Source organism: Schistocerca gregaria, chromosome 1, assembly GCF_023897955.1.
Source record: "Schistocerca gregaria isolate iqSchGreg1 chromosome 1, iqSchGreg1.2, whole genome shotgun sequence".
In the NCBI taxonomy this organism is placed as follows: Eukaryota; Metazoa; Arthropoda; class Insecta; order Orthoptera; family Acrididae; genus Schistocerca; species Schistocerca gregaria.
Window position 1 is genome coordinate 245,477,240 of NC_064920.1, and position 21,847 is coordinate 245,499,086.

Below are 21,847 nucleotides of genomic sequence, written 5' to 3' on the forward strand. Positions count from 1 at the left end.
CACTCAGCTGGTGATGATTTTGGGTATTTGTAATATACAGGATGAGTAGCTAACTATTGCTATCAAGAATAACTTCGAAAGTATGTTAGGATCTGAAAAGTTTGTGGGACAAAAGTTGCATAGAACAACGAGGGCCACAATATGACGTTGGTTTTTTGTTGCTAGGTGTGGTCGCTTCAGAGATATGGTCAACTTTGTTTTTTTTCTTTTTTTTTTAAGTGGGATGCTATAGTTTGGTACTCATTTTCTGACCGCAGCTATCGAGACGAATCCAATGATGTGTAACAGTGAAGTCTTTGAAGCTCAATGAATGTCTATTTACACAAGGTGTTCGAAGTGATGACCATTGGTATCAATGCAGTGCTGAAATTTTCTTATCACTTCGGCACCTGTTGAAGCGCATGCTCTGACAATTGTCTCTCGCACAACTTTAGGTGTAATTAGAACGTCTTCACAAACAATGTCTTTTTTGAATCCCCACAAGAAAACATCCAGAGGCGTCAAGTCTGGCGAAAGAGCCGGGCACGACACATCTCCTCCACGTCCAATCCAACGATTTTGGAATTGTCTTTGTAATCATTACTAGCCATCAGCAAAAAATGTGCCGGACACCCATCGTATTGATACCACATTCTGTTCCTTGTTCCTAAAGGTATTTCTTCCAGTAACATACCTAATGTTTCTTGCAGGGATGTGGTGTACTTCCTACCATTAAGACTTCTTGTGATGAAATAGGAGCCTATGATTCTGTCCTCCAGAATCCCACGCCATACATTCACCGACCACGGTTTCTGTTGTACAACTTGCCGCAGCCAAAATGGATTTTGAGTGGCCCAGTGATGCATGTTACGCAATTTAACGTTTCCATAGTTCGTGAATGTAGCCTCGTCAGTAAATAAGATCAAATTAATAAAAGTGTCATCCATCTGAATCTGAAGTTGAGTCCATCGGCAGAATTCAGTGCGACGCATACAATCCGTACGAGTTAATTCTTGGTGAAGACTGATATGGTAAGGATGATATTTATGGCTATGGAGAACACGAAAAACACTGCTCTGGATCATGCCAGATTCCCCTGCGATTTTACGCCAACTAACACAAGGACCTCGAACCACGTGGCAAGGGTACTAATTTCTGTTTCCTCGTTAGTAACTTTCATTTGCCGGATATGTTTCCGATGCGTTAAAAACCCAGTTGTTCTCATACACATATTTAAATGTACGACTTGTAGGTTGAGTTCGTTGAAGATATCTTTCAGCGTATAAGTCTCTAGCGATCACTGAATTTCGTTGGCATTCTCCGTAAATGAAAGGCATAGACTTGTTCTTCGAAGGAATACATCATTCACATTCACATTCACTTGATTCGACGATATTAGTCTTGCTATTCCTATTAGTGTTGTATTGCAAAACTGTGGAATGTTGTTTACGTGTCAATGGGACGTTAGATGCATACGCCTTATTCGGCGAATATTTACTATTTGCACCATATACAGAATTGTCAGAGCATGTGCTTCGATAAGTGCTAAAGTGATAAGGAATCCCACTCAATCAGTGATAAGAAGATTGCAGCTCAACATTGATACTAATGGTCATCAGTTGGAACACCTGTAAATGAACCTTCATGCACTTTTTTTACCTTCGTTCACCTTCAAAGACTTCACTCTTACACATCATTGGATTCGTCTATTCGTCTCATAGCCGCTATCAGAAAATGAGTACCAAACTATAGCATCCCACTTAAAAAAAAAAAAAAATGTTGACCCTCGTATGTGTGACGTGACCATACCTAGCAACAAGACACCAACGTTATATTGTGGACCCCGTTGTCCCATGCAAAATTTGTCCCACAAACTTTTCAGCTTCTATCATGCTTTCGGAGTTATTCTAGGTGGCAAGAGTTAGTGACTCACCCTGTATACTACCACCTGTTCTTCCGCGTGTTTTCCAGAATTCCGATGGCGCAAAAATTCTCCACTACAGAGTTTCAAATGGCGTACTTGTTGATCTATCGCCGTCGAGATAAAGCTCCTCCGCCTACGGATATGTCATCTTCAGAAACTTTAGACTATCGACGCGCAACTATTTCTATAGCTCCGGTGTTGTTCAGTGTCTTTCATAGGACGTTACTGATGGACTTTGTGCATCTTTCGAGACAAGGAAGTCGCGAAGCGGTCGGCCGAACGAGCGAGAAAGCGTCGTGTGTTGGCAGCGTGTCGAGTGATTAACAAACAACAGGCGTCTTGCGGAACGGGCATTGTTTGCGGCCGTCATCTGCTGATGTATGGCCGCAGATAAATATAAATATCTCGCTAGGCGTCGACAATAATTCTGCACCGCGCTCCGTGCCGTAATTACAAATACGCATAAATGACACGTGACGGACTCTGTGCGCGGATTCAGGGTGGCGAAATGCCAGCTGTCTCCCCGTGTCAGAACGCACGTTGCTGCAAGTCAGCTGTTTTCACTCAGAAGCCGATCTAAAATTTCACGCTCTGTTTTAGCATCATTGCATCAGTCCACAGCTCTAGTTCGGAGATCCAAACAGCCACGTGCGTTATATTCAAGAAATGAATGGTAAATCTAAGAACTTCAAGAGCATTCTTTTGTCTATTCGAATTGATATTTCCAATTGTGAAGCAAAGAATGTGATGAAAGTAACAGTGTAACCATTGCATTTACTTCGTAATAATAGGTATATCAGTCATGGTTCTTGTATATTTAAAATTTCAAAAAGCGTCATTACCATCTGCGTGTTCGTCCTCTTGATTCATAAATTCGTAACGAACAGCTCAACTTTATATACCATCAAGTTACGTACTAAATAATATAAATAGCAGGGACTGCATTTCTGCTCTGTTCTCATCATGAGAGCTTTTAGATTCTTCCTTTGGAATAGCGTTACTGTGACTGTTAAAGCAGTTTTATGCTATGTCACTGTGACGTCTTTGGTAACATGTTACTTTGGGTTTTCGAGTGGTGTATTTAAGTTTGAGCACTTCCGTAACGACAAATAAATAAGGCAATATTCAGAACATTCAGGTAGTTAGCATTTTTATTGCAGAAAGTGTTATGAAATTTCGAGCGAAATGGACATTTTTATGTCGAGAGTGATGTCTTATAATACCACGTAAGAGCTAAGTGTTGTTGTTGTAGTCATCTTCAGTCCGAGGACTCGTTTGATGCAGTTCTCCACGCTAATATGTCCCGTGCATGCTTCGGCGTCTCTCCTTAACTATCGCTTACTCTACCGAACTGCCGACGCCGTGGTCTATGAACATATCCCTTATTTTAGCGACTTTGTGCCATAAATTTCGTTTTGTCCGTTAATCGATTCAGTACATCTTCGTTAACAACCCGATCTATCAGTCTAATTTAAAATCTTATATTTTCTTCTTGTTTGCCCTCTGCACGGGGCAACACTCCAGGCAGTTCCAACATAACCATGGCATTTTGATTAGTGTTACTAGACCAATCAGTCAGTCATCCAAATGTTGCCTCTGCAACTTCTGAAATTGCTGCTGGCAGATTTTAGGAAATATATGTTAGTGCGTCCCCTCTATGCATACCCTTTCGATGTGTTTGCACGTACTGTTCGACGGTCTGTATCGTTGAGGAACACAAACCACCCCATCGCGGCAAGGTCCATGGTTCGTGGCAGAAAGAGCGAAGTACGAATACTGTACCAATGGGCCATGCTGCCGCTATGCGAAACGCATTTCTGTCACTGGTGCCCTGTCGTTCCCTAGTGAGTTTGCTCTTCTGGACTGTGCCATCGGGACCACCCCCCTCTCCAGCCCCACCCCTTTTGACCCTTCTGATCCCCAGCCTTTATACGCGCCACCACACTGAAGCGGTCTGCTGATTGCCTCTCGGGATCAGAGGGTAACAAATCGGCACCCACCAACACTGCAAGAGCCTGAGGTCTCAGTCGGAATCGCGGCATCAGTGCTGTTGCCGATCATCATTTCTCATCTGTAGAGTCACGCCAGCTGACTGACTTCTTTCATGGCAGCCAGCATAAGTAGCCATTTCATTGTCTGATCTTAAAGACTTGGTCAAATAGCTTAAGGCGCAACGTGCTGTCTCCGCGGAGATGAGGTAAACTGTACCCTTGTTGAAACCGCTCGCAGGAATAAAGACGGGTGCCTGATAAGATAGTCAACCTCGGTGTGATATTTCAGTGGTTTATCACTCACTGTAGCCAAATACTAGGATTGTCTTCCATCTCCACACGAGATCCAACATACACGAACTTTCAAAATGTAAATATGAAAAGGACAAAGTTTACAGGAGTCAGCGAGAAATAGGGCATACGATTTCTTCCTATAGTGTAGTATGCGTTTGTGGCATCAGGTGGGCCGCAGAGTTAAAATAATAGTATTTCAAATTATAAATGGGCGACCGATCCTCACTGATTGACCCCATCAGGACAGCGCAAGCGCTAAACCTTTCTTGATCTCCACATGAAGCGGTTATAAATGTTTCTGTTTTTCTTTTTTCATTTCTCAAATGAACCATTACTGCTAGGAGGTAGAAATGGATCACGTTCTTTTATTCCTTTGTAAACAGCTGATCAACAGACAACAACAAATTCTGTTTCGCCCAAGGCAGAATCTGCAAAATATAATTATTATTCGAGCTAACACAGATGCAAGTAGCGATTCTTGTGAAAGAAAAGCCTCAATAAGCAAAACTTAATTTCAGTGACAGTCAACACAATGAGAGGATGTGATATTGCGATGCTAAAGTGTTGGAAAGTAGTTCGTATTTTTTTAAAAATCACCTAAAAATGAAAATTTTCTTTTTCTTTTTCTATCTACCCGGTTGCAGGATATTAAACCAAAGTATTTGAAAATACGACTTTATGCAAAATAATATCTGTATTATACTGTAGAAGTTACCTTCCAGTTTCCACGAAAGACGTTTCTGTGAATGAAGGGATGTCTAATTCCAAGTTGTGACTTGCGACGTCAAATACCACTCGTATCAAAGGAAAACATCCAGAATTCTCTTTCGCAGGGTCATTGACAGTCCTTTCAGTACTACCTATAGTTTTGTTTGTTAAATAACGGTTACCCGGATTTACTCGGTTACGTATTTATCCCTTTCATACTAGACAGGAAAATGATTGAAATGTATGTATAGTGTAATATCGAACTTTGTTCACTTGCATGTTAAAAATATAGATACAGAACACAAATTACAAAGTCGTGCTTAGAGGTCACCCCTTTCCCTCCCATAACGGCACCACCATTCTTAAGAGGGCTAGGGGTGTCTTAGTCCTTTTTTTTCTTGGTAGTAAGACATATGTGTACAAAGTTTGATTGAAATTGCTCCGAGCCGCTCGGGGTAGCCGCGGCGTGGTCTAAGGCACCTTATCACAGTCCATGCGGCTGCCCCTGGCGGAGGTAGGGGTTCTTCCTCGGACATGTGTGTGTGTGTGTGTGTGTGTGTGTGTGTGTGTGTGTGTGTGTGTGTGTGTGTGTTGTTCATAGCGTAAGTTAGTTTACGTTCGATTAAGTAGTGTGTAGGCATAAGCACTGATGACCTCAGTAGTTTGGTCCCATAAGACCTTACCACAATTTTAAAAAAAGAAAAAAAATGCTCCGACCGTTTCGGCAGTACACTTTGCACGTCGTCTCTAAGGCATCTACCACAGGAGGTCGTGTGTCATCAGGTCTGTCGACACCTAAATGAATATGGATTCGTTTGCCATTATTTTTACTATTTTCATGTATCACTCCCTTGTCACCCGTATTCCACCACTACAGTTGTCTTATCTCAATAGTATTGTTTTGTTTTTTAATGATAGTAGTTACTTACCGAGTTCGCTTGAAATTGCTCCAGGAGTACTACACACTTGTCACCACTTGTTTATCCTCACAAATATCAACTCGAAGGAAAATTTTATATTTTAGTTCCTAGAAAATGACTTTTGACTAGTCGACCATGCAGCCAGCACACCAGCTTTCAATACTCCACCTACTCATTACACGTGTTATTATGATCGAAAAGTAATTTCCCGGTTCTTGATTTTTCCATAGTGTTTCAAGAATTGGGGACGTCACCTGTAAAATATTTTATTTTGAAGAATAAATATTGTTTATTCACTTACTATTTTATCTCCAATCTATTGGCTTTTTTATTTTTCCTCTTTACGACGGACTTCAAAGCTCTTAAATAGAGAGAAAATAAAAAAAAACTCTCCGTAACAAGATGGTTTTCCATTGCTTTCCTTTGTACTGTATATTGCAAATGACATTTTAAATCTTCGTTGATTGCGTACAGAGGAAATACAGAGTAACGGCGTATTTAAGACCCATTTCCCTGGTCGAGATGGGCTTCGTATCCCGAATCTCCGATATATGAGGCAGCAGCAATATGCTGAGACTACGATAGGCACCAGTGTTCGTACTCTGTGAAGGAATATGTGATATGTGATCCGACTTCTACCCTGTAACGGAAAACAGCGATACGCTGGCAAAGTTAGTCGGGAAAAGAAACATTTGCACTCATAATCTGGTCATGCTAAGGTCGGGTCACGAACTGAAATATATTACCTGACGGCCATTCGGCAACTTTACGAGACTGGAACCGGTCGTAACATCCGTCTTCCATACAGAAGGAACGAAGCCGCGCCGCCGTCGTCAAAGCCGCTCCGGTCGCGGCAGCAACGCGATTATACGCAGCTGGACACGTAATCCGCGGCTGCGGCTGCGAGGGGACACGTAGGTGTCGCCGGCGGCGCCGACGTCAGATGCTGATGGCAACAAAAGGGGCGGCCCGATGACGTATGTGTCCCCGCGCGCGCGGAGATCCGCGGGGATCGTTCGCCGTAACAGCCTCTCGGCCGCGCGTCGACTCTAGCACTCGCATATAAGAGGCGGGCGAGCGAGCGAGCAAAAGCGCCGAGGGAAGGGAAAAAAGGGCGCGGGCCGCACAGAGAACACAGAAGAGAATAGTGCATAATTCGCTCATAAAATATGTCGGGGGTTCTCTAGAATTGAACGCCATCCTTCAAAGCTATAGGGGACCCTAAGGTCTGATTTATTGGGCAATAAAGTATTATAATTAAACGCGTTGTGAGCTCCCTGGTGATGTCACTCCCGGGCGGCCGAGATCTATAAATCTCACCCCCCTGCCCCCGCCGGAGTTTCCGCCACCCCCCTCCCACCCCCTTCGCGCCCTCCACCCCTGGCCTGGCGGCGAGAGCCGGCGGCTCGCGGGGCTAAGCAAAGGTGAGGAGACGCGCCCGCTCTGAAAAGGAACACCGGCGTAAATCACTCGCTGCCCTGGCTCCCTGGGAAAAAAAACTGCCCGCACTGGCGCGCTGCGCCGTTATCTCGGAAAAACAGCGGCTTGTCGCGGCCCGGCCACTGGCCGTGGGAAATGCAAATGGTGCAGATCTGCCCCCGTTAATGGCTGCACACCGCCCTGCCGTTGCCGGGCGTGCTCTGCCCGCATTAATGGACGCTTTATGCATCGCTGACCAAGTCGCGCCACTTGTCTTCTGTCTGTCTCTGTCTGTCGTGGCCTCCTCCAAGTTCTGCTGATCCTGCTGATCTCGTAACTAGGCCGCCAGGATAGGGCGCGATCCGTAACCCGAGCAGGCCATAGCTGGAGGTATTTACGGATATATCCTGGGGTAACCACTTCGCGGATAAAACCTTCCGCCGATACGGATATGCGTGGGTATATCTGCAGATAAGTTGTGGTTAAACATTAAAAGAGTATCATTATTACGATTTTCGTCTATTTGGATTATGAGGTATCAATAATCCACACATATTATTAAAATGGATGAATGCGTGCGTCAGTGTCCCACGTCACCACCTAAACCCCAAGACCGATTAAAAAAAAAAATTGTTCAAATGGCTCTGAGTACTATGGGACTTAACTTCTGAGGTCATCAGTCCCCTAGAACGAACAACTACTTAAACCTAACTAACCTAAGGACATCACGCACATCCATGCCCGAGGCAGGATTCGAACCTGCGACAGAGCGGTCGCGCGGTTCAAGACTGTGGCGCCTACAACCGCTCGGCCACCACGGCCGGCTGTACAGGGTGTCCCAGCAGGAATGGTCATTATTCTAGGATATATCAGGAAGCATAATTCGAAGCAAAAAAGTCTGGTAAACGTAGGGTCTAAATTGCATACCTTAGCAGCTATGAGCACTTGTTCATCTTCGGTATTGTGCTCATAGCGCTTAACGTGTGCATTTTAGAGACCATATTTACTAGACTTCTTTGATTCGAATAATTGTTTCTGCCATATTCCTGAATATTCACCATTATAGTCCTGGGACACCCTACATGGGTCTACAGTGCGTCGGTCGTGGTCTTTTCATTCAGGCTGGAACGACATGCACCATTTTCCAATCGTGTGAGACGCTCCCCTCATCCAGCGACCTACGGTAAACCATATTAGAAAAGAGCCCGGCTGCGCCGTATATTCTTTCGAATTTAATTTTGTCCCGAGGAGTTCCTGTGACCTTTCCTTTATCGAGCGAAATGACCTATTTCTAAACTTCTCCCTCACTTATTTCTCCATACATACAGGGTGATCAAAAAGTCAGTATAAATTTGAGAACTTAATAAACCACGGGATAATGTAGATAGAGAGGCAAAAATTGACACACATGCCTGGCATGACATGGGGTTTTATTACAACACGACCGGCGACCGATTTCACCCAAACGTGGTAGGCTACACATGATCATTAGACAATAATTGCTGTGGGGGTAAGAACCACCAGCCTATCTTGGTTCAAGAGATGTGACATTGTACACAATGATATGCGTAAAAAACTGCTTCACCATGCATGACGTTTAAATTTATCCCTTCTGTGCTGCTAAGTCTTTTCGAAATACATTTCGCAAACAGTATCCACGTATCCAGAATGAGATTTTCACTCTGCAGCGGGGTGTGCGCTGATATGAAACTTCCTGACAGAGCACTTGCCCGCGAAAGGCAAAGGTCCCGAGTTCGAGTCTCGGTCCGGCACACAGTTTTAATTTGCCAGGAAGTTTCAGTATCCACGTATGTTCCTAAGTGCATTTACAAAATTTTGTCGTCGTTCTTCACATAGTTCAGGAGAAATGACGTTACAAGCACTGAGATACTTGGCAAACTATTTACTCTTTTTTGTTTTGCGTAAAGGCTTAGCAACACAGAAATAATAAATTTAAAAGCCATGCATGATGAAGGAGTTCAACTGCTGCATTGTGCGTAAAGTTTAAATTTGTTACTTCTTTGCTACTAACTCTGTTCGCAACACATTTTGCAGACAGTATCCACATATGCCACTGACTGTTGTACCTACAAAATTATGTCACTATATGGCGCATAGTTCAGGAGATATGACGTTTATATTTATAGTTTCTTTTGTGTGTGTATGAAATCTTATGGGACTTAACTGGTAAGGGCATCAGTCCCTAAGCTTACACACTACTTAACCTAAATTATCCTAAGGACAAACACACACACCCATGCCCGAGGGAGAACTCGAACCTCCGCCGGGACCAGCCAAACACAGCTTCTTTCCTACTAACTCTATTCGCAACATAATTCGCAAACAGTGTCCACATATGCTGTTAAATTAACCTACAGAATTATATCATTGTGCCGGCCGTTGTGGACGAGCGGTTCTAGGCGCTTCAGTCTGGAACCATCGGACCGCTACGGTCGCAGGTTTGAATCCTGTCTTGGGCATGGATGCGTGTGATGTCCTTAAGTGACTTAGGTTTAAGTAGTTCTAAGTTCTAGGGAACTGATGACCTCAGATGTTAAGTCCCATAGTGCTCAGAGCCATTTGAACCAATTTGTATCATTGTACGACACACTCATACAGTCTAGTCAACTTACGGAAGTCTCTGACACCTATTAGCGCTTTTGTCAGCTTTCAACTGTGAACCACAAACGGCTGTAGCCTAAAGCAGTCGCCGTCCAGAGAGCAATGAAGAGGTGTTGCCATAGAGACGTTTACAAAATAGCGCTGTACACACGTGAAGCGGCTGCGCCCAGCATACAGAAACTGTCCGGGATGCTGTACTCACGCATTTGTTTGTGCGACTGTTTCATAATTTCATAAGTTTTTTCATGAATGCATGCAAATGAATATTTTTCGATACTGCACTAAAAAGACAAATAATTTTTTTTGTTTCGTTGCTAATAGACATTGGCAAAATGAATACCCAGGCAATGTAGGATTTGTCAGCTAGTAATAATTAAAAATAAATTAAGTTCTCCCTTCTGGTCACGGATGGGTCAGTCTGCCTTCCTCTGCCAATGGCGTCATCGGCTGCGGTATGGACGGGCGTTGCCGGGTTTCTTCACCTGGGATCTATTACTAAGCGGCCGAGTTTTTTGGCCTTATGAGGCCAAGGGAAAATCCCTGCCAGTGCCGGGAATCGAACCTAGATCTCCTGCTCGGCAGTCAGCAGTACTGACGACTCTGCTACGTAGGTGGACTTAATATATACGCTTATTAAGAACAGTAGACGGCTAACGTGATTTAACATAATGGTAACTTAAAATACATTAACCTTATCACTAACTTTACACATGACTTCATTTAACTTCCTGACGCTGCGGAAATGATCCCCAGAGAAATTCAGTAAACCGTTTAACTAATTACGACAGCATGTGGCAGTTACGGAGCCTGTCAACAAGCTATGTTGCTTTTTTTAAATGTGATCTTGATCGCTCACAATCGATTACTCTTAATCGAAAATGATGACGCCTTCCAAAGATAGGCATACCGTCAGCATCACGTGACGAATGGTGGTGCCCTCTATGCGCTCTATAAATGCGGAAGTACCTGGAGCCTCAGTGGCAGTAGCCGGACGACCTCATACGATGTCTCCCGCAAATGGAGACGAAACGTCAGGTGAAAACTTTATGCATCGACCACGGCCTCTCAGCCCGGAAGTTTCAACTGAAGACAATACCGGCCGTGGAAGCCTACATTGTATGATTGCCTTTCATTTAGTTGCATATATCTCCATGAATTTTGAAGCAACTATGTAACGACGGAAAACGGAAAAGGAGGCGAAGAGGAAGAAGAAAAAAGGCGATATGCGCCCTTCGTTTCCCCGATTTAACGCGCTAGTGGGCCTCCTTGGGCAGTGGGTCAGTGTGTATTCCTGGGGTTGGGTGGTAGGCGGGCCGCGACGGCCGACGTCCGCGCAGGGCAGCGCGTAGGTAAGCCACGGCGCGCCGGCCCATTGTTCGCACCGCACAAAGCGTACGGCGGACAGGTTTTCTGGCGGGGTCCGGTTTCCTCCCCGGGGCCATCTCACCTCATCTCATCTCCCTACGACACGTCCTACAAATCGCCCCACTTAGCCACTGGAGCATGAGAGAGAGCTAATTTGAAAATGCCGTTGCGGACAGCCGTTCCCAGCCGGCTGCCGCGTAACACAATCGACTTCTTGCAAATCCTGTTCTGCCATCTCTGCGTTCCTAATGTCTTCTTCCGAGCTTCGATCACAGTTTTTCTTTCGGCCAGAGCCGACGTGTCGCGAGCCACGTACGGCGACGGGGCGCCGCGCAACCTTGTACAAGAGCACATTGCCTTCTTTAGATCAACGTGTGCTGCCACAAACAAATTTACTCAAAGGCAGCTCTCATTTATCTAATATCGCTAGTACGCTACAAACGGAACGTTAACAACGAAATGCGGTGGCTATTTAGTAGTAAACCGTCCTTCAAGCAATTTAATATAAAATGGAAGTTGCATATTGTTGAATGTAAAACTACCGTTCCTGTCATTTGAACAAACTTCAATTAAAACTGATAAATTTTGTAAATGTCTGCAGATTCATGCCACGAAGATAATTTCTTAACACATGACAACACATGAAGTATGAAGTCCAATGTGTTGTACAACACTCTTTTTGAAACTTCCTGGCAGATTAAAACTGTGTGCCCGACCGAGACTCGAACTCGGGACCTTTGGTAGAGCACTTGCCCGCGAAAGGCAAAGGTCCCGAGTTCGAGTCTCGGTCGGGCACACAGTTTTAATCTGCCAGGAAGTTTCATATCAGCGCACACTCCGCTGCAGAGTGAAAATCTCATTCTGGAAACATCCCCCAGGCTGTGGCTAAGCCATGTCTCCGCAGTATCCTTTCTTTCAGGAGTGCTAGTTCTGCGAGGTTCGCAGAAGAGCTTCTGTAAAGTTTGGAAGGTAGGAGACGGATACTGGCAGAAGTAAAGCTGTGAGTACCGGGCGTGAGTCGTGCTTCGGTAGCTCAGTTGGTAGAGCACTTGCCCGCGAAAGGCAAAGGTCCCGAGTTCGAGTCTCGGTCGGGCACACAGTTTTAATCTGCCAGGAAGTTTCATATCAGCGCACACTCCGCTGCAGAGTGAAAATCACATTCTGACCACACTTTTTATTTTCTATCCAGTCTCTGTATACCCGACGAGTTTTGTCATATCTTTCAATAGGTTACTATAAATTTTAATAACAGATTCACTTTACATACTCAAATGACGAGTTGTAGTTCATCCATCTTAAACTGTCATGATCTGATGATAGTGCTGTTGAAACGTCAGATGCATGTTGATATAACCATGAGTAATAAAAGTGAAATATTCAAAAAACAATACTTAGTAAATGCCAAAATTGGTATGAAGGAGACAATTCTAGCCAATACTGTGGATTCTAGAAGAATTTCTTTGTTTTGTTTTGGAAATTTGTGTCAAGGACTATGCGACCAAACTGCCGAGGTCATCGGTCCCTAGGCTTACGTAGTACTTAATCTAACTTGAACTAACTTACGCTAAGGACATCAAAGACACACACACCCATGCCCGAGGAAGGACTCAAACATCCGACGGGGGGAGCCGCGTGAACCGTTCAGGACGCCTCAGTCCGCGCGGGCTATCAGAAAAATAAGCTCTCAGCAGAGAAGGAAGATATCTGCACTTACAAACTTGTAGTACAGTATTATATATGAATTAGCACCATTCTGCCTTGACCACGTTTCTGTACTTTAATCTCTAATATTAGCGACAGGCGCTGAAAGAGAAGCAGTCAGTGATACTCAGACCGCAGTCACCGTTGTAACAGATATGGTGAGGTATTCAAAATACGAGATGTATTTTTTTCATGCTTTTCCGGAATTTTACTGCCGTCGTCTTTTTCTGTACCAGTGTAATTTTCTCCTTTCCTGTTTTACTCAAGAACGGTGCTGGTGATCTTGCTAAATTGCCGCGTGAGCGCCAATCTATGTAGCTCTACCTGTAAGCGTTCGTGGCAACACCTACGTGCAGAGGTGGCGGCTAAAGGGGGGGCGGCGGCCTAACTGGTGGCGGGCGAATTTGAAAGCGCGGCCGTCGGGGTGCCGGCCGATACCGCGAGCTGCTACTCCGTGCCCCAGACGGCGGTTCTCTACAGGTCTTCCAGGATTTCGCTACATTTTTATAGCCTTGCAACTCAGTCTCTCGTATGTACAGCGCCGTGGAACCTTGGACTTGACGACCCTTAGATAATTTATAAGGCCGCTGGTGACACCGGCACTGTTCCGAGACAGCACAGCAGCCAACAACAACAGCAGCAGGAGACCCTGGCGTCCCGCGCGCCACACACCGGGGTCTCCAGACTTCCGCGCGGGGGAGGGAGTTGAGCGATCGGTGCCGGCGAGCCAGCAGCCAGCATCCAGCCCGCAGCGCCGCGACGCAGTTCGATGCAAATGAGGCGCAAGGCACGGGCCGGGCCGGAGGCACGCGACCGCTGTTAGCGCCCTCATTCCTCCGGCTTTCATCCCCGGCTCAGGCCGGCACCACTCCGGCCCCCCGCCGTACCCTACCGGGGGCACACGCGTCAGCTCCTGCGCGGCCCCGGGAGAACCACCTCACTGCACGTTTTTTTTAGAAAAACTTGGCCTTTCATAAGCATGTGGAAAAATCTCGCCAATGCTTCTCTTATTAACTTTCTGGATATACACTACTGGCCATTAAAATTGCTACACCACGAAGATGACGTGCTACAGACGCGAAATTTAACCGAGAGGAAGAAGATGCTGTGATACGCAAATGATTTGCTTTTCAGACAAGGTTAGCGGCGGTGGCGACACCTAAAACGTGCTGACGTGAGGAAACTTTACAACCGATTTCTCAAACACAAACAGCAGTTCACCGGCGTTGTCTGGTGAAACGTTGTTGTGATTCCTCGTGTAAGGAGGAGAAATCCGTACCATCACGTTTCCGACTTTGATAAAGGTCGGATTGTAGCCTATCGCGATGGCGGTTTATCGTATCGCGACATTGCTCCCCGCGTTGGTCGAGATCCATTTGCTGTTACCAGAATATGGAATCGGTGGGTTCAGAAGGGTAATACGGAACGCCGTGCTGGATCCCAACGGCCTCGTATCACTAGCAGTCGAGATGACAGGCATCTTATCCGCACGGCCGTAACGGATGGTGCAGCCACGTCTCTATCCCTGAGTCAACAGATGGGGACGTTTGCAAGATAACAACCATCTGCACGAACAGTTCGACGACGTTTGCGGCAGCATGGACTATCAGCTCGGAGACCATGGCTGCGGTTACCCTTGACGCTGCATGACAGACAGGAGCGCCTGCGATGGTGTACTCAACGACGAACCTGGGTGCACGAACGGCAAAACGTCATTTTTTTCGGATGAATCCAGTTCTGTTTACAGCATCATGATGGTCGCATCTGTGTTTGGTGACATCGCGGTGAACCCACATTGGAAACGTGTATTCATCATCGCCAACAGGCGTATCACCCGGCGTGATGGTATGGGGTGCCATTGGTTACACGCCTCGGTCACCTCTTGTTCGCATTGACGGCACTTTGAACAGTGGACGTTACATTTCAGATGTGTTACGACCAGTGCCTCTACCCTTCATTCGATCCCTGCGGAACCCTACATTTCGGCAGGATAATGCACGACCGCATGTGCAGGTTCTGTACGGGCCTTTCTGGATATAGAAAATGTTCGACTGCTGCCCTGGCCAGCACATTCTCCAGATCTCTCACCAATTGAATACGTCTGGTCAATGGTGGCCGAGCAACTGGCTCGTCACAATACGCCAGTCACTACTCTTGATGAAGTGCGGTATCGTGTTGAAGCTGCATAGGCAGCTGTACCTGTAGACGCCATCCAAGCTCTGTTTGACTCAATGCCCAGGCGTATCTAGGCCGTTATTATGGTCAGGGGTGGTCGTTCTGGGTACTGATTTCTCAGGAACTAAGCACCCAAATTGCGTGAAAATATAATCACAGGTCAGTTCTAGTATAATATATTTGTGCATTGAATACCCGTTTATCCTCTGTATTTGTTCTTGGTGTAGCATTTTTAATGGCCAGTAGTGTATTTTATTTACAGTTAAATAGCCACTGCCGACTTACTCTATAATTTTCGCTACGTATTATTTTCTACTTACAGACCGTGTTTGCTATCTATTATGATGTTCTCATGGTTGATACATTTCCTTTATAATTTTCCACTTATTTTATTACTATTCACGTATGGGTCCAATAGGACCATGCGAGGTACAATCAGCCAATGTACCTTTTGACGGCTGGCCTTCCTTTATTTCCAAATTTGTCTCATCCTTTCAGAATGAAGTCTCTTTCTGTCATCAGACCACGGCGGTTCAGTCCGTTTTCTAATTTGGCCCTGGCCAAGTTTCCAATCAAATATCTTTTGTTTGTATGTTTTTCTGTCTGTAACGTCTGCCTGAGCTATACCGGTTACTTTAAGATCCTTCTTAATCGCAGCGATACATTTAACTGGCTCAGTTTTGGCCTTACTTCTGTTTTCGTAGAATTCTACTATCTGTTTCGTTAACCTTGTGGGTGCCATTCTTTTAATGTGCCCATAAAACGCAAGCCTTCGTTTCTCCATGTCACCATGTATGTGTATTCTTCTATTTCCTTATTGCTTCTCAGCCTATAAGTTTCTCCGTCACTAATTTTGGGGCCCAATATTTTCCTAACAATCTTTCTTTCTTTCTTTTCAATTTCTTCAGTACCTCTCTTTCTACTCGCAATTAAAGCTTCTGCTCCATAAAGGTTTGATTACAATGCTGTAATTCCTAAGTTTACTGAATTTAGATAGTGATTTTTATTATAAATATTCTCTGTTAATCTGAATGCAGTTGTCACTTTTTGACAGCGAGCTTAGTTTGCAGCTTTTTCCAGGCCGTTTTCTTCTCTGATTTCCCCCAAGTATTTAACTAAGGAACCCTTTTTATTTTTCCATATTTCGTGTTCAAAAACCTTAGTGTTTTTTGTTACATGACATATATTCTGTTTTATTCGAATGATATTTGTAGTCCTACTTTTTCCACAACTTCTTTAAGAATTTCTATTTGTTTCTGAGCTGTAGTAATATCCCTAGTGAAAATTGTCAGATTGACTTAATATTAATAAGGTACCACTAGAGCTGTATCCTTCCTCTTCCAAGCTCCTTCCCGTCGGAATTAAGTCCGTTTTTTGGGTCACTAACGATCTAACGCTTCCTGTGAGTATAGGCTTGTTCATCTGAGATCTGAATTTGTAGATCCTAACCACCGTAACTTAGGTCTTCAGCGCTGTCTCTGGCCTTCGACAGTGAGGGGCTGAGCTGATGAATGAAATGGGCGGTGTCGGTAGAATGTGTCCACGCCAACAAAGTCTCCATTATTGCATCTTATCGGTGACTGGAGCCATTCCAGCTGGTTCTTGAATCTTTGTATTTTTTGTATGGTCGAGCACATTAATGCATAATGGTCTTCTCAGACTCCGTATTCCCATGATGCGTAGTAGGTGTTTAACAGGCCAGCAGTCGTTATCATATAAATTTACGTTCGAAGCCCTTACAGTCAGGAATTGGTATGCCAGTCAGACAAAATCGCCGTGAGCATTAAGGCCAGTGTTGACGCGCCAGATTTAAGACACACTTTTCGTAAACATTGTGTCTTGCTGCGCGAAGAAGTCCCTAACTGCGTGCTCTACATCCTCGCCCGACAGGAATCATCGACCCTTCAAGGCTGATCGAGACGGGATAATCGCATGGGATGAGATCAGATCTCCAGGGCGGATGCTCGATTGTCTCCCGCTTGAGCTGGCGTAACTCCTGAGTTAAGACATTTGCGATGTGGGGACGTGCGTTTTCATGAAGCAGCAGCACGCATTGTCGCAGCTGGATTTTGACAGATGCGCTGCCCCATAGATATTCTTAATGCTCCTTTGGATGCTTACAGGTGTTTGTTCTTCGGCCGATAAGAAAAGAGAATCAGCACGTTGATCCTGTTTGGTTGCATTTGGCTCTGAGCACTATGGGACTTAACATCTGTGGTCATCAGTCCCCTAGAACTTAGAACTACTTTAACCTAACTAACCTAAGCACATCTCACATATCAATGCCTGAGGCAGGATTCGAACCTGCGACCGTAGCGGTCACGCGGTTCCAGACTGAAGCGCCTAGAACCGCACGGCCACACACGCTGGCAATCGCATTTGGTAGTAACATCGTCACGGTTCATGTTTCCGTATTTAAGACACGCACATCGAAAAGACACAAACGCCACACTAACTCCCTACCCATATGTAGGTGCTTATAAACCCGGATCGGAATCGAGCTACGTTGCATATACGGAAGCTTCTTGATCGCCTCTGATGTAATGCAACCGGCCTAACCATTGTGCGGTGTACGTTTAGTTTTAGGCAGACAGGCCTCTTCTTTCCGCAAGTAACACCTGTGACGTAAGTGAATCACATCCAGTTAGTTTTGATTCTTGCTCACACACAATCTTCCACATAGCCGCCACTCTACATTCGAGAACTTGGCATCGCAATGTGTCCATTTTACTGAGAGGAACTCCTTTTATTTTTGTAGATCCAGGAGACAGAATCGTTTCGAGTTTCTCACGCTAGTGGAGACCAAATCTTTACAAATGCTCATATCGTGTCTGAACTTGAATGTCAAGATCATTCCTGGTGTTTGCAGCAAGCATCACATCATCTGCGTGTAGCACTGTCCAAGGTACACACTTCTGTAGGTAACGCATTTTGGTATACCTGACGGTAGTAAAAATCAGCGAAGACAGAGATGAGCGTTGATGAACGGCAGCTGCCACAGAATAGCTCTAAGTTGAACAAAACAGAAACTAGAATAATAGCTACAGTAATTTACACGTATAAATGATATGCAGGCCACAGTATCAACTATCTTTATAACAAATCCCGACACAGTTGTGCCAGTATCATGCCTTAAACTATCTGGCTGTCTTACGTAACGTTACAGACAAATCCTTGAACATGATTATGTAAATACTACGTCGACCGCCTGGCGCAAATACTGTTACTGACTGTCATTTACATTGTTTCATCAACAACCAGAGTAGAAAGTAAGTATACCTAAACAGCAATACATCGTGAACATACAACCCGCGAAATGTAGTACCTAAACAAAATCGTTATTTTGTATAGGGCAGGTGCAGCTCCCGTTTTTCTGCCAATGTTGTAACTGTGTGCTATGGATGGGAAAAAACGATCGGCTAAATCCGATATCGGTATTTTAGTTCTAAATAACCAGTAGTTTTCTGTCTTTGTCTGGTATCGATTATAACAGGTGTTTTTATTTTTTACTCATAACTGAGCAAAAAACCGAATTATCAATTAGTCATATCACCAGTGCTAAAATTTTTCGTTCTTAAATAAACATTTTTAAAGAACAAAAATTTTTTCGTAAAATTTGCATTCCGCTAAAATATTGCGTTATTATGGAAAAATGGGAAAAGTGAACAATGCCATTTTAACAACAATGCCGATCGGAACGAGCAACAAATAATAATGTTCATGTTACGATGTGGCGTGGCCTCCTAGATGGTATGTGTGTACTCCTACATGCAATGAGCGATACTTGCCCCATATGTTCCAGATGGTAGTTTCTCACTGTTGTCGTCGGACACCATTTGTATTACAAGATAGCGACATCTCTAGTCTAAAAATGTTTTACGAAGTGCTATATCAGTGAACTACAATGCTCCTATTCGCTTTAAGCCGGCCGCGGTGGTCTCGCGGTTCTAGGCGCGCAGTCCGGAACCGTGCGATTGCTACGGTCGCAGGTTCGAATCCTGCCTCGGGCATGGATGTGTGTGATTTTCTTAGGTTAGTTAGGTTTAAGTAGTTCTAAGTTCTAGGGGACTAATGACCACAGCAGTTGAGTCCCATAGTGCTCAGAGCCGTTTGAACCATTTTTATTCGCTTTAAAAGCTTGAAAACAGGAGATCTCACAACAAACTTGTGACATAATATAGGGAGAAAACTTAAAGATTAACGCTTCATTAATAGATAAAATAAAAAGAGACAGTAGTTGTCCTGCTGCCTGTGTCTATATAACGTGCCTTCATCTGCTTGTAACCCTTGAAAACGGACAAATTAACACGAAAAATACAGTTCTTCAACCTCAGTTTTCACCCCTTAGCACTGACCACTCGCAGTGTCCGAAAAGCAGCATGATCCTCTGTTACCGCGTTATTTTTGAGCAGAGTTTCAAAACATTAGAATCAGTTCGAGAAGACTGTTTTTTTGTGGCAGTCAAGAAATTTCCTTTTTTCGAGAAAAGCAGGGAACAGTGGACGGCCTGTCTTCTTTTATTTGCTTAGTTACTTTTTATATTTTGATTGAATGTATCTTTAAACTAAGGGAGTCAAAATTTTTCAATCTTTGTTCGATTTCTATGTTTATTACAGGAAATACACAGAATAAAAGAACGAAAATTGGTTCTTTCAAATGGTTCAACTGGCTCTGACCACTATGGGACTTAACTTGTGAGGTCATCAGTCCCCTAGAACTTGGAACTACTTAAACCGAACTAACCTAAGGACATCACGCACATCCATTCCCGAGGCAGCATTCGAACGTGCGACCGTAGCACCAGCGCGGTGTCAGACTGTAGCGCCTACAACCGCTCGGCCACTCCGGCTGGCAACTGGTTCTTTCAGAAACCGAATATTTTGAGTGGTTTTAAGGGGGGTAGGACGTCAAACGGACCGACTTGGAGCAGGAGAGGCACCATAGGATATTTTATTTTCTACTGTCTATACTTTTACAAATAAATTCATAAAACTTTGTCCGCATGACCAGGAAGTATTCAGGATTCACAATCATAGCAGTGAAAGTGCAAAAACATAACAAAATAAAATTTTTTAGATATGAAATTTCATCATTTTTCCACTTACTGTTAGCTGCATTTGTTGCTATAGGTACATTTTTCTTCACAAGTAAGAGAGATTCTTTGATGAATTTTGCACAGCATACAAACCATACTTACAGGTGTATGAAACTCTAGAATTTTCCAAATCTATTAAAAACTGTGGTAAAAATTGAGATAATTAAGTACAAAATTTGATTTTTTTCTGAACATAAAGTTTAAAACGTAACAGCTCATTCATTTTTTCATTAATTAAATAGATTTTAGAGTTTCATACACCTGTAAGTATGGTTTCTATGCTGTGCAAAATTCATCGGAGAGTCTCTCTTACTTATGAAGGAAAGTGTACCTGTAGCAACAGATGCAGCCAATAGGAAGTGAAAAAAATGATGAAATTTCACATGTAAATAAATTATTTTGTCATGTTTTTGAACTTCCGCTGCTACGAGTGTGAATCCTGAGTCCTTCATGGTCATGCTGACAAAGTTTTACGAATTTACTAGTAAAAGTATAGACAGTGGAAATTAAAATGTTGGAAATTAAAATGTCCTGTGGTGCCTCTCCTGCTCCAAGTCGTTCGACGTCCTACATCCCCCTCCCCCCCCCCCCCCCTTATCGGTGTTGCTAAACTGGTGTTGGAGAAAACCAATATAACCCAACACCGGTTGTTTCAAGCGATAACCACTGTGCCTGCTATGCAGTGACTGAAGCCCATAACGGGTATTATCATAGATAAAAGTACATAAAAGAGTTTCTGATTAAATCAATAACAGACTCCATGTGAACTGGTTTTTTAAATGCATAATATGAAAAATTTTTCTTCGCTAATTATCTGCGTTTTTTGCCCCCCCCCCCCCCCCTCAAAATTAAGGGTGCGATTTTTATTAGGATGCGGTTTATATCCGGGCCAGCAGTGTATTATTTTATCCATTTCGTTTAAATTCTCCTCAAGGTCTTTTTCGGGTCAGTAGATACTTCAGAGGTGAAATGATGTCGCTGTAACAAACGGTTGTCATGTAAGTCTTGAAATGCCATAGGAGTAGCATGTGATTGGCACATGTTGAGATCGGCGTCATCAGCAGTGACAATCAATTTGTATGCGTGTAGCGCGGACAGCGTCGGGCCCTCCCCTGCGTTGCTGGTGGTGGAGGTGGAGGTGGCGGTGCTGGCAATGCTGTGGTGGTGGTGGTAGTGGTGGTGGTGGCCGTGGTGGTGGTGGTGGCGGCGGCGGCGGTAGTAGTAGTGGTGGCGGCGCTGGCGCTGGTGGTGGGGTTGATGACGGTTGGCGCTTCGGTGCGCGTCGCGTCGCGTGCTGCCCCGAGGCGGCGGGGTGGGGGTTGTCGGGCGCAGGGGTGGGAGCGGCGCGGCGGGGAGGCGCTGGAGGGGCGGCGCGGCGCGCGGCGGCGGCAGCGGCGGCCGCGTCAGTAGCAGTCCGCCTCCAGCAGCAGCGGCCACGCAGCGGCTCAACATGCAGACGCTGCTCCTGCTGCAGCAGCACATCGCCAGGGGAGGTGCGTAGCGTAGCGCAGCCGTAGTCGCAGCCGCCGCCGGCGGGCGCACGTGCTCGCCTCGGCCCTCTGCCTGCGCACCTGCCGCCGATATCGATAGCGCACTCTTTGGTCGACTCACACTCTCCCGCTAGTGTATCGATGTTTACTCACCTATATCGATA

At 44.8% G+C, this 21,847-nt stretch overlaps 1 protein-coding gene across 2 annotated transcripts in view; it reads left to right on the forward strand.

Moving 5' to 3' along the window:
- Window positions 1–21,847, forward strand: part of LOC126339150 (protein tiptop) — a 1,078,908-nt gene that overhangs the window by 868,388 nt on the left and 188,673 nt on the right. Inside the window, exon 1 of one of the 2 annotated variants that reach the window (XM_050001607.1) lies at window positions 21,605–21,686. The exons of the other annotated variant lie outside the window; for it this stretch is intronic. Within the exon in view, the coding sequence (XP_049857564.1) occupies window positions 21,644–21,686 (43 nt within the window). The 5' untranslated portion in view covers window positions 21,605–21,643. Of the gene's footprint in view, window positions 1–21,604; window positions 21,687–21,847 lie in introns of those variants that run through there. 2 annotated transcript variants of the gene reach the window in all.